General features: G+C 38.2%; 1 protein-coding gene across 4 annotated transcripts in view; it reads left to right on the top strand.

Annotated features, from left to right (window-relative positions):
- The window catches only part of LOC113051418 (adenylate cyclase type 2-like), a 45,501-nt gene that overhangs the window by 26,756 nt on the left and 5,135 nt on the right, over positions 1 to 13,610 (top strand). For 3 of the 4 annotated variants that reach the window (XM_026215162.1, XM_026215164.1, XM_026215163.1), the window contains exons 3-22: positions 3,080 to 3,280; positions 4,310 to 4,492; positions 4,582 to 4,731; positions 5,920 to 6,077; positions 6,811 to 6,922; positions 7,577 to 7,704; positions 7,831 to 7,989; positions 8,098 to 8,230; positions 8,326 to 8,514; positions 9,180 to 9,220; positions 9,339 to 9,398; positions 9,986 to 10,066; positions 10,199 to 10,268; positions 10,409 to 10,506; positions 10,640 to 10,724; positions 11,133 to 11,270; positions 11,391 to 11,456; positions 11,736 to 11,926; positions 12,102 to 12,207; positions 12,306 to 12,464. In XM_026215162.1, the coding sequence (XP_026070947.1) occupies positions 3,080 to 3,280; positions 4,310 to 4,492; positions 4,582 to 4,731; positions 5,920 to 6,077; positions 6,811 to 6,922; positions 7,577 to 7,704; positions 7,831 to 7,989; positions 8,098 to 8,230; positions 8,326 to 8,514; positions 9,180 to 9,220; positions 9,339 to 9,398; positions 9,986 to 10,066; positions 10,199 to 10,268; positions 10,409 to 10,506; positions 10,640 to 10,724; positions 11,133 to 11,270; positions 11,391 to 11,456; positions 11,736 to 11,926; positions 12,102 to 12,207; positions 12,306 to 12,464 (2,508 nt within the window). The remainder of the gene's footprint in view (positions 1 to 3,079; positions 3,281 to 4,309; positions 4,493 to 4,581; positions 4,732 to 5,919; positions 6,078 to 6,810; positions 6,923 to 7,576; positions 7,705 to 7,830; positions 7,990 to 8,097; positions 8,231 to 8,325; positions 8,515 to 9,179; positions 9,221 to 9,338; positions 9,399 to 9,985; positions 10,067 to 10,198; positions 10,269 to 10,408; positions 10,507 to 10,639; positions 10,725 to 11,132; positions 11,271 to 11,390; positions 11,457 to 11,735; positions 11,927 to 12,101; positions 12,208 to 12,305; positions 12,465 to 13,610) is intronic. The other variant, XM_026215165.1, reaches the window with a different exon arrangement.

The following is a 13,610-nucleotide window of genomic DNA, read 5'->3' as shown; positions in this document are numbered from 1 at the left end:
CACTTTTTTCGTTCCTGAGTGAATTGGTGTGTTTGAATGTGATGTGCATCCCACAAATCTCCATCAATGGCAAGAAGCTATCCTATCAATATGGGCCAACATTTCTAAAGAATGCTTTCAGCACCTTGTTGAATCAATGTCACGTAGAATTAAGGCAGTTCTGAAGGCAAAAGGGGGTCAAACACAGTATTAGTATGGTGTTCCTAATAATCCTTTAGGTGAGTGTGTGTGTGTGTGTGTGTATATATATATATATATATATATATATATGCCCGTCAGACTTTTTTAGGTATATATTTCCCTTGTTGTAACTTTGTGTTGCAACTATTAATGCTTACTCAGATGGGTGCCAATAGCCTCATTGGCAGTGCGCCAACATATAGCGCAGTTGTGCTTTGGGTGTACTGAGTTTGAGTCTCAGCTTGCGAACCTTTCCTGATCCTGTTCTCTATCCCTCTTCCACTTTGCTTCCTGTCATCACACTATCCTATCATAATAAAGGCAAAAATACCAAAAAGTAAATCTCAGAGAAAAAAAAGCTAACTCAGATGATGTCTGGTTTTAAATTACAGTAGTGTTAGCTTTGTGACAGATGGCATGAAGTGATCTCTAGAGCTTTTTAAGGTTTTTTGGCTTCTGTGCTTTTATGTTTGAGGTTTTCTGCCTTCAGGGGAAAAAGTTATGTCCCAATTGTTCCCTTAAAGAAATAGTTTACCTAAAAAAGGAAATTTGATGTTTATCTGCTTACCCCCAGGGCATCCAAGATGTAGGTGATTTTGTTTCTTCAGTAGAACACAAATTGATATTTTTAACACAAATCGTTGCAGTCTATCAGTCTTATAATTGATGTGAATGGGAATCATGGCTAAAACATACAAAAAAATTAAACCCTGTGGCTTGTGATGATTTTTATAGTCTTTTACCTCTGATTCACGCAATGTCTGAACTGTTAGAACTCTCCTTAGCATGTCCTCCTATTCACGTTCTCAAGCAGGTGCGTGAGGAGGTTTCTTCTTCTTCTTGCTTTATGGCAGATCGCAGACTTATAATTGCATTACTGCCACCTTTTTTATCCCCATAAATAATAAGCAGTGTCTCAGAACAATCTATGACAGATTCTGTACAATATAACGTCATGTTTACCATGTTTATCATCAAGCTAAAGCATGTGTAAAGACACAAAACGATCAGTCTGTTTAAAGGGGGTGTGAAATGCTATTTCATGCATACTGAGTTTTTTACACTGTTAAAGAGTTGGATTCCCATGCTAAACATGGACAAAGTTTCAAAAATTAAGTTGCACATTTGAAGGTGTATTTTTGTTCCAAAAATACTCCTTCCGGTTTGTCACAAGTTTCGGAAAGTTTTTTTTTTTGAGTATGGGTCTGTGTGACGTTAGATGGACCGGAATTTCCTTATATGGATCCTAAGGGCACTTCTCCAAGAAGAGTGCGTGCTCCCGTATAGCAGAGCAATTCACTGATCAGAGCGAGAGAGTTTTTGGTTGCCAGGGCAAGACAACCCTGCACAGATTACCAAAAAAAAAAAAAAAAAAAAACAGCATGAAGGGTACAGTGGATGGAGTTTATTTTTACAGAGCATCGACGGAGTTGTGCAAGTGTTTTTGTTTGTTCCCTGCATTTCGAAGATGCTTGTTTTACAAACAAGGCCCAGTTTGACGCCGGATTTTCATATCGTTTATTTCTTAAGGATAATGCAGTCCCAACGAAAAAGGGTCACAATCGTGTGTTGGAACCGCAGGCGGTGAGTAAAACTGCTTCAAATATCTGTGTTGTTAACTTAGCTATCGGCGCGTAAGTACATCAAGTAAACAACATGCGATGTTGGCATCAAATTGCACTTCCCACATGTATACCTTTAAAGAAAAAAAAAAAAAGACCACATAAAGTTGAACTTTTTTTCCAAAACCGCTAAGCAAATATAAACAGTTTCAATACAAACCACATAGAGACGTCCTGCTGTAGTCGTTGCTGATGCTGCTCTTGTTCAATTTCAGCCTCTGGATCTGATTTTGGATCATAAATATACGGCTGAATCTGACTGTTAGCCATGGTTTGTTTTGGATGATGGTTTTTTCCTCACGGTAATGTCACATCTTACAGACACTCTAAACGAAAAAGCCTACTGGAGCTCGTGATTATTTAGCTCCGCCCACACGTCACGCCTCCAGCCGCTCGTGTTTTTCTGAAAAAAAAAAACGTTACAGACTATCTTTCTCTTATAAATATAATAAAGTTATGAGTTATGAAGGATGCAGTACTACTCTATAGGTACTCAAGATTAACAGGAGATTGAGTGAAAATTAGCATTTCACCCCCCCCTTTAAATTTAACTGATAATACAGTAATACTGTTTAAACTGAACAATATTTATATAGTCTTTTACCTCTGATTCACTCAATGTCCAAACTGTTAGAAGTCTCCTGAGCAGTAATGCACTCATTCGTATGCAAAGAAAAAGAAGAAGAAGACGCCTCACATGCCTGCTGCTGAGAATGTGCTCAGGAGAGTTCTAACATATAAACGACATAAACACTCTTCAGTTTCTTGCACAGACCGATCATTTTGTTTTTTAATTTATTGTATGTTTTAGCCTTTATTCCCATTGACCTCCATTATAAGACTGAAAGTCTGCCACCGTTTGTGTTAAAAATCTCAGTTTGTGTTCTACTGAAGAAACAAAGTCACCTACATCTCGGATGCCCTGGGGGTAAGCAGATAAAATCACATTTTCATGTTTGGGTGAAATATGCCTTTAATGGCTCCATTAAACTAAAGTACAAAACTAATGTTTCCAAGATAGACTGCAAATGCAAACATGTAAATGCACACACATTCACAAAGTTTTTCTAAATAAAGCATTGACAAATTTCTTTTTAACAGTGCTCTTTATTTTTTCAAAGCTTCACGTACACCCACTTCCACACACACACACACACACACACACACACATACTGCTTTTTCCAAACCCCTTGAATGAGCTGCCTTATATGATATGTATGTTTGCCCCTAACACCTTTCTCTCTCCATGTGTGTGTGTGTGTGTGTGTGTCTTTCAGGATGCAAATGTCCATGGTGTATTTGTGGGAGTTGTGGGAGGAGCGTTGTGCTTGTTCCTGGCTGTATTTATATTAGTTTGTACAGATACCCTCTCTCAGAGTTGGAGAACTTTACTTGGCCTCGCCGTGTGGGCCACACACCTCACAATGGGCTTCACCTTTATTTTCAGCCCAACACAAAATATACAACCATGGGACCAGGTAACACACCTAGCTTTAATATTTTATTTTAGATTTTACATGACAAGAGTAGTTTTTGAAGGGCACCTATTATGCAAAATTCATTTTTAAATGTTGTTTGGACATAAATGTTTGTTGTCAGTGTGTGAACACAACCAAACAATAATGATAAAAATCCACCCACTCCTTTTTTTCAATCCCCATAAATCATAAGCAGTGTCTCAGAACAAGCTGTTCGCAGAATCTGTACAATGTTATGCCATGTTTACCATGTTTATCATCAAGCTAGAGCATTTAAAAACAGCATTCAAGTAATAAATTTCAACTTATTAAAGCTATAGAAATTATTGGCTCCAAAGTGATTTTCTGTTTTTATATTATTGTTTGGGTCATATAAACAGCACAGACAGCAGTAGGTTCTGCATATTATGCTGCTGTCACAGGTCTTACTTTGAAATTACTTTCCCAGCTGTTAACCTTGACAGACATAACCAACTGTGTTTATATAATGTGTGTTTTTGACATAACCTTGTGTGTATTTGAAAGTTAAAATGCAATTAGACATTACTTTTATTAGAAGGAGAAATTAGTTTACTCTGATGTGACTTTAAAACACGTGATTTCAGCACGATATACATGATAATCAAAACTAAACAGATGTTTTGTTTTGGCAGAGTATCTGAGGTGTGAACTGTAAAGGCACAGCCCTTTTCTGGAAAAGTGGGCGGGGAGCAGCAGCTCATTTGCATTTAAAGATACATGCATTAAACAGTGTTTCTGCTTCCAATTAAAATTGACATTTTCAAAATGATATTATAAAAGATCTGTGGGCTATTTTAAGCTGAAACTTCACAGACACATTCTGGGGCCATATGAGAATTATATTACTTGTTGCAAAAAGGGGCATAATAGGTGCCCTTTAAAGAAGGAGCATTCTTATGTGTTCTCTGTCATGCATTGAAACATTCAATATTGGCAGTAACCTGGTAATTGATACTGGTCAGTCTTAAATAAATGTTAATGTTGCACTCTTCATCTTATTCTCTCCAGGTGCCCTTCTTTCTCTTCATCGTCATTACAGTCTACACAATGCTGCCGTTCCAGATGAGCTATGCTGTAGCCCTGAGTATCATCTCCTCTCTTTCTCACATCATTGTTCTTTCGGTCACAGTGTTCAAGTTACCCCCCAGATGTCCAAAAAATCCGGTTCATGATTGGTTAAAAGAAAAGCAGGTTTACAGCTTTAGCAAACCTATATGAAAAGATTCTGAAAAGCATGTAACATCTCAATGTTAAAAGTCAGTTTCCCTCTCCCTCTTTAGTTGCTGTCAAATGCTATGGTGTTTCTTTGTGGAAATGTGGTTGGTGCATTTCATAAAGTTCTGATGGAGAAAGCTCTGAAGCAGACATTTCAGGATACTCTTCGCTGCCTTGGCATTCGCATGATACTGGAAACTGAGAAGAGACAGCAGGTGCTCACACAACTTCACTCAAACAAATCACAGACACAGCCAAAGCAAACATATAGGAGAAACAAATGCAAATAATGCTCTGTGCAAATATACATGCTTATGTCTGTTATGCAAGAGTATCAAATTTTATAGAATTTTTGTGACTTCAAATTTGTTATTGTACAAACATGGGTTTGCGAACACTTGGTGTATGTGTACAGCCAAAAACATATTCTTTTAAAGTATCCTCCAATTAAGAGTGTACACGAACACAGTTGGTCACAGACAGAACATACAGAACTAGACTAGAACAGACTAGAAATAGATAGAATAGCACTAGAAAGTTTAAACTTTCAAACGTTCAGTGTCTGCGCTATTTCTCTCCAGAAGTCATGACTGATTCCGTTGTACTTATTTAAACTAGAGTGGCTCGTTAACGTATATTTGTTGTCATGTTTGTTTTTCTGTCTCATGTTTCTTTTTCAACTGTGAAACCATGTCCAGGGCCAGTGTTGTCACCTTTTGGACAAACTAATTATTGCAAAAATATTAAAAGCGCATACGTGAGCTGAACATACAGGATTCACGTGGTTAGAAAAATCGTTACTCATGTAAAATATGCACTATGCACTAATTAAAATTTGCACCATGCATATTATATGATTACTGTTATATTAGACATTGGAAAGGGAATCAAGGAGGTTTCTACTGAAATAGGCTCAACTACTTGTATCCTTTTTAAGCTTGTTTTTGTTTCTTGGTTTGTTGTGAGTGTTGTCAAGGAAGTGACATCTTGTAAGGGAAACAGTGAAAAGCAGTTTAATGACTGGCTGTTAACCTCCCTGACGGTATATGTTCAGAATAATAAATCTCAGAAACAATGGTGGATCCTTAAAACAAACATTCATACACACGGGACACTAGTGTCCTTACAAGACACAGTGAAATGACCTTCTGAATGAAACCGTATGATCTGTTAGTTTCCCATTACCCTCTCTTACTACTCCAGATCTCTGTTGACACTTAAGCTGTTACAATCAAACAATAGTTGAAACTGACAAAGAATAGGACACCCAAGATTAGACAGAAATCGTATTTAATTTAAAGAAAAGAACACGTTTAATTCACAGACAGACTTTAACAGCAAACTGGATGTATGATTTCACGGGTATTATCTTTAAATGTGTGTATTTGTTTGTTGTGCTGTAGGAAAACCTCTTACAGTCAGTGCTTCCTGTGTACATATCCATGAAGATGAAGTTGGCCATAATGGAGCGCTGCAAGTGTAAAGATAGAGAGGAACAGCAGCGTATGGTTTGTGACAACAACTTCCACAGTCTTTACGTGAAGAGACATGAGAACGTCAGGTAACACGTTATGTGCTCACACACACATATACACCCTCATTCATATCTAGTTGTTTGTGTGTTGTTCCACGTTTCCATGCTCTAATTTGGCCCTTCCTCATTAATCAGGTCATGAGAGGGAATGAATGGTCAGTCTGTTAGCCCTGACTCTCAGAGTGCTCATCATGAGGCCACTCATTTGATTAGTTTTATTTCCCATCAACCCCAAGAGTGAAGATGGGGGATGGGGTGCATCTATTATTATTCTTTGTCCCATGCCCACAATGCTTGGTTCTCAGGCAGCTGTTTATATTTAGATAGACGGCTTGTTTGTCTCTCATTACAGATGCTCAGATAGAACACAGATTCACTCACCTGTGTATGTGAGCAAACAATAGAGAGCTGCTCACCCGCCGAAATTCATGGGGTCTGCTCTCTTTTTGAACTTGTTCATTAGGAGTGTGATGACATGGATTGTGTGTATGTGTGTGTGTTTGGTCCTGTAGTCCACATTGAGAACAGCTGGGTCTTCAAGGTTAATTTCCATGAGCCATGTTTATGAAGTTTTTATACTTCTCTGGGCGTTCAGGCAGCTGACACTGAGCTGCTTCTGTTCTCCTCATTAAAAAATACTCAGCACAATCATATCAACTTCTAAGTGCCTCTTCTTCAAACTAGCAAGCATGTTCTTCCCCTTTGTTTCAGTTCCAGAATTACAAAAACACAGTGTCTCTTTTTGTCTGCTTTCTACTAGCATCCTGTATGCTGACATTGTGGGTTTCACCCGTCTGGCCAGTGACTGTTCTCCTAAGGAGCTTGTGATCATGCTGAATGAACTTTTTGGGAAATTTGACCAGATTGCAAAAGTAAGTATCACGATATAGGACTAAATGTATATAATACAATTTAATTATGCTCTTATGCGCAACATTTATTTGGTTAAAAAATACAGTAAAAAAAGTTATAGTGACAAATAATATTACAATTTAAAAGAACTTATTTACATTAATATGTTTTAAAATATGATTTATTACTATTATGGCAAAGCTGAATTTTCAACAGCCATTATTCCAGTCTTCAGTGTCACATGACCCTTCAGAAATAATATGCCTTATGGTGCTCAAGAAACATTTTATTATCAATGATGAAAACAGTTGTGCTGCTTAATGTGCTGCTTATGTCTGTGGAAACATGAGCATCTAAAAATAACAGCATTTATTTCAAATAGAATTCTTTTGTAACGTTATAATTGTCTTCACTCTAACTTTGGATCAATTCAGTGTATCCTAACTGAATAACGTTATTTTAAACTGACCCCGAGCTTTTTCAATGGCGCTGGATGTAATTTAATGATTATTATGTTATTAAATGTATTAAAATCCAATCTTATTATCAGTCAGTTTGGTTCCTAAACAAAAATACCATTGATGATTTAGTAAATTAGATACTTGTGCTCTGAATTTAACATATTAGCTGTCCTTGAAGATGACTAGTATCTGCTTGTGTGTGTTCCCCTGTAGGAGAATGAGTGTATGCGGATAAAAATTCTTGGTGACTGTTATTACTGTGTGTCTGGCCTCCCTGTTTCCCTGCCAAATCATGCCAAAAACTGTGTTAAAATGGGCCTGGACATGTGTGAAGCCATCAAGTAAGTCTGTAATCATTATTAGCACAGCATTTCTCCTTATAGTGTTTCTCCTAGCACTGGCCAATGTTCCTTGTGTGTGTATGTGGCAGATAACAGCCTGAATATTTTTCTAATCATCACTTGCAGGCAGGTGCGTGAGGCAACAGGTGTGGATATAAACATGCGTGTAGGTGTGCACTCAGGAAACGTCCTCTGTGGTGTGATTGGCTTACGGAAATGGCAGTTTGATGTGTGGTCACATGATGTCACCTTAGCCAATCATATGGAGTCAGGTGGATTACCAGGGTATGAACAATAAAATCGCTTATCAAACAAGAACATTTTAAGCTGCATACAGTATCATTAATGCCATTTCATCTCCATAAGATTCTACATCTGTGTTTCCTCCATTAGCCGAGTTCACATCACAGAGGCAACTCTGAAGCACTTGAACAAAGCGTATGAGGTGGAGGAGGGGAATGGTCACCTGAGAGACTCCTACCTTAAAGAGCTTAACATCAAGACGTTCCTGGTCATAGACCCGCGGGTAGGAACTCTAAAACATATATTAGTAGTGTGTGCCTGTCACATATATGTCAGTGTGTGTGAATCTCAACATGTTGATGTGGTGTCCATGTTTAGTCAAAAGACTCATCACTGATGGCTCCCAGTGTCACTAAGCCTCGTGTGAGTGATGGTTTGAAGATGCGAGCATCTGTGCGTATGACACGCTTCCTGGAGTCGTGGGGGGCTGTTAAACCTTTTGCCCATCTGCAGAGCCGAGAGGAATTCAGCACAGATGCTATGGTCAATGGGAAGGGTCGCTGCAAGGTCAGAAACACATGTTAAACGAGTGAATGCTCAACAATGAGAATGGACCTCATGACAGACAAATGACAGACAGCCCAAATAATAGCCAATCAAATCACTGTGCTGACAAGCCTCGATGATGCCATCTATTTTGACCATCAAACTGTGTGTGATACTGCTCCTTTTAGGCAAATTCCCAACATTAAAAAGAAAAAAGGGTTGCATACAGTGGAAAAAATGCAAGACCTCATTAACAATTAAACGGTGAAGTTTTAAAATGAGAAAAGTTGTTGAACAAAAGGACAGTTGATATATTTTATAAAGGGATTTTCTTTCATTTTATACTTATTTTGCCCATTTATTACTACTTACATGCCGCCAACATATGTTTGCATCTGCAGAAAGAATACCATTATATTCTACCATTATATTGTTTCATCATAACATCCTGTGTGTACTTTTATGTTTTTTTAGTTTTTTTTGCATTTGAAGTACGGTAATTTATTCATCAGGTCTATGACAGACATACAGTAGATAGAGTACCCATGCTTCTAAAGTGGTGACAGTGTTTAAATGATGCTGTCATAAGGGTAATATCTTCATTATTATATTTACTCGATTGATGATGATGTTGATGATGAAAGCAACTCTCTATGAACGATGCTTAAGTTTGTCTCTCTCTTTAGGACATCCCTCTTAGATCAGTACATAACAAAATTGTAGAGAGGTGAGTTGTGTTTGTGTCATCTGTGTGTCTGTTAGTGTTTTGTGTGTGTCTATTGCCCGGTCTTGCTGAATGAAGCAGCGATGTTGAAGTTATCTTTCTCACTGTTGCTCTCTGACAGCTTTGATGAGTCTCTTGAGGAGTCCTTCTCTTTACCTGTCCCTCCCTTGAGCACATATAAGTGAGTGAGTGGAGCCAGCTCTATGGGGCCCGTAGTTTAACACTAACAATGCAAACGCTCAGTGAGCCACTGCTAACTAGTCATACGGTTAGCGCTCCCGAAAGCATGTGTGTTTTCTGCTTGCAAAGAGAGAGAGAGAGAAAGGAAACAGAATTTTCTTTCCTGAGCCGTGTTGAGGTATATTGCAAGGGGACACTTGCAATCTCTTTTAGGCGTTTAAATGAACTCACGGGATCCTGTCTCACACTTATTATCACAGACACAAATAAAAACACCACCTCAATTCTCAACAAAATTAAATTAGAACTTTTCTTTCTTATGTCTATTTGACTACACAAAGCATTAACTGCAAAACTTGTCAAGTCAAGCCACTTCTAGCTACAGACTTCACACATATTCACCCAAGCTTCCCCTGAACTGGCTGCAGTCAAATATAACTCAATAACAGCATGACAACAGCTATGAACATTTTTCCTGTCCCACATATAGACATGTGCATTGTGTGTGTGTGTGTGTGTGTGTGTGTGTTACTTCATGGTTACAAAGTGTGTTACTGTCTCTATGATCTGTGTATGCTGTTTTTGTAGGAATAAATCACAGAAGACTAAATTTGATGAAGATCTTTACGACAGGATGACCACCACCATCAATGATTTGAGCTCCAGCAAGTTAGTCTTGAACAAGCACATCAAATCATTTTGGACTGAATTAAGTCTGGTCTGGTTAATGTTGTGCAGTTAGTATATGCATGAAAACGAGTGAAAAGTTTTGTGTGTGTGTGTGTGTGTGTGTGTGTGCAGGCAGTGGATGAAGTCTGAAGAAAACTCTGGCCTCACACTGTGGTTTACTAAAAGAGATCTGGAAAAGCAGGTAGCTATTTTACTGTGGGTTTAACTTAAATGTCCTAAAACTTCATTCAGGTTTCATAGACTGTGTTTTTTTTTTTTTTTTGAAAATAACAAATAACACAAATAAATGAGTATTAAAATATGTGTGTGTTGTTCCCTCAGTACAGGACTATAGAGATGCCAAGCTTTAAATACTACATTGGTTGTGCCACCTTCATCTTTTTATGCATCTTCATCATCCAAATGCTTGTTACAAATCAGTAAGTGTCATGAATACAAGCTAAGCAACACAGGCAGACTCAATTGAACACTTTGGTGCTGAACGTGTCTTCATATGTTACAACCATTTGCCCTGACAGAGTATGACTCTTTCTTTGTCTCTCTCTCTCTAAGTCGTAAAGAGCTGGGGCTGGCCTTTGCGGTGTTGGCGTGTGTTCTGCTTTTGATTCTCTGCATCTGTTTTGCAAGTCATATACAGGTTAGACTGCCACTACCTTTGCCTTAGCACAGACATGCACTTAGTCTGATGGGTTCTGTGTTCTGTTTGTGTGTCTAGCACAGTAAAGGTATAATGGTTTTTAAAGATGCTGTGGCATGGAGATTGTCATATGCTGTGTCCACTGTTGGCACTGACTTATGTGTGAATGTGAAATAACTAAAAACAGACTGACATTTTGCTACAGTGTCACAAACATAAATACATAAACACACCATGACACGAGAGTCGCCCATGCATACAGTGTTCCTCCCAGTGTCCTCTCTGCCCCATTTAAATACACCGTAGCATTTTCCAACACATTCTGACGTCCGTTACTTCCGTCAAATCCAGCTCTGTCTTTTTTTAAACAGCTGTTTTTTCCCTTTCTTTTCCCTTTTTATTTCTCAGAGGATGTTTCCGGAGAAGTTAAAGTCATGTACGTGGCTCTCGGCGCTTTCAGAAGCAGTGGTTAAGAAACCTTTTCTGCGCCTCCCATTGGCAACCGTGGCCACCGCAGTCATAGTCATCATCGCCATGTTCAACTTTGTAATGCTTTTTTAATAATAAGACAGTATTGTTGGTGTATGTTTGTTTGTTTTTTTGAAGCACTACAAAAGTAGGTCCACTTCTAAACTTTGTTGCTCATCAAACTTTTTCAATCCACAGTATTTTAAAATTGAAAATAACAGCACCATCCATCCATGTTTAGTAAATGAACTTCGATATTTGCCTGTGAGTAGCAAGCACACACACACACACACACACACACACACGCACAAGCACACACACACACACACACACACACACACACACAAGATTACACGGATAGCTACATGGAGACATTCTCTAAACTTCTGGTTGTTTTTAAATGCAGTTTATCATGAATACTCTAAATCCAGATTGTTACCCTAACAAATTATTTGCATTATTATTTATTACATTATTTAGGATGTTACTGTACAAATATGATTTTTTATTTTTGTTTGTTTCTGTATGATTTTGTCTTTCCAGTACTCCGTATATAATTGTATATTGGCATTGATCGCCTGTGGCGTGTTTTTGAGGGTGAGTTTGGAGCTGAAGATGGCCTTCCTCCTCATCGTCTCTAGCGTTTCCTACATCATCATCTTCTATGCATCATCTCAGGAAAATCTCTTCAACAGCTACAACTGCAGCTGCCTGCTCGGCACCAACCACAACAGGTACACTCTCACAAACACACATGCATTTAACTGTCAAATCATTTTTTATTAAATTGTAGATGCTTATATCCCCCATTTCCCCTTCCCCTCCATTTATATTAGCTTTGCCATCTTTTCACACTCAACGTTAATAACACTGTTAACATTGCTAAATAACTCTGATGGCGATCTACAGCACATTTCAAAAAAATTTCAACGATGGACTTATGAAGGACCCACAACTCATGAGCTGCATCTACATCACACTCTTCCTCTTCACCATGCTGCTCATATCCCACCAGGTACCCACCTCACACCACACACAACCCAAACACGCCATACTGGCAGGGCAGAGAGTTACGCCCATCTTTGCTCTGTCCTCTCTCGCTCTTCCTCTCAGAATGAGTACTGCTGTCGTCAGGACTTCCTGTTGAAGAACAAGAACATGGCCGATAGGGAAGAAGTTGAGCTGTGCGAAAACCTGAACCGTCTTCTTTTGGAGAATGTTCTCCCTGCGCACGTGGCCGCTCTCTTCGTGGGCGAGAACAAAAAGAATGAGGTGGGGCTGCTGTCCACTATTTCTTTACTAAACAGGAAATACAAGGTAGGAACCGGCTTGGAATGGGTGGGATGAGCCTGTATATCACCCCCTCATGTCTCCCATTCAAGACCAGACATATACCAGTGATTCCCAATCAGGGGTTCCTAAGCCGGTTCCCAAGGACACTTGGAAAGATTTTGACTTAGCTTTGTTGAATATTTAAAACAGAAACAAATGTTAATTCATTCAAATTACTCACTTTGAATAATTGAATGGTTTTGCAGATCTTTTTAAGGAAACAAAATAATGTGTGAAAGATGAATGTTTGTAAGAGCCTTATAGATTGGGCTGTGGCAGAACTTAAGATGAAAAAAGGTTGGGAAACACTTCCATATACCACACAAGATAATAATATCATGCAATACTCCACCATACCATTCCAATATCATACTCTAAGAGCATCCAACTCTCAATCTTATAGTAACCTCTCAATCATTTTCTACCACAGTTTATAATATACCATACCATAATTAAGAACTTAGGTCTGAAAATAGGCCTGAAATAATTATTGTGACTTATGAGTATTTTTATTATCAATGGTTTCTCGTCTTTATGACAAGAAATGTAAGCGTATTATTACAGTTATCTAAAAGTTTTGTCTTATTTCCTTTTTCTCACTGTCCAGAAATAATTTTATGTTAATTTAACACACTACTGGTCCCTTTAGATCTGTAAGATTTTTTTCAATGTTTTTGGAAGAAGTCTTCAGTGTCACAGAATCCTTCAGAAATCATTTTTATATGCAGATTTGGTGCCCCCCCCCCCCTCCCAAAAAAACAAACAAAACAAAAAACATTTATGATAAATAGAACGTTCAAAAGAACATCTATATATTTTTAGCATTTTTTTTTCCTTTTGGACCGTTTTAAGTCTTCAGGGTCACCTTCGATCAATTGAATGTCCTTCCTGAATAGAACATTTAGTCATGTGCCTCTCTGATTTTGGAGTGCATTTAGAGAAAATGTTCTTTCTGTTACTCAAAACACCCAACATCATATATCATGAACCAATCATGCATATTTACATTAGTCTGTGAATGTCCCGTCATAAAACAGATTTTGTTGTTGTTTTTTGTCTGTGGTACCATGTGAATGATTGCGAGAT

Source organism: Carassius auratus, chromosome 32 (genome assembly GCF_003368295.1).
Source record: "Carassius auratus strain Wakin chromosome 32, ASM336829v1, whole genome shotgun sequence".
NCBI lineage: Eukaryota > Metazoa > Chordata > Actinopteri > Cypriniformes > Cyprinidae > Carassius > Carassius auratus.
The sequence above is the reverse complement of the archived record's forward strand: the minus strand, read 5'-3'. Positions and strand labels throughout refer to the sequence as shown.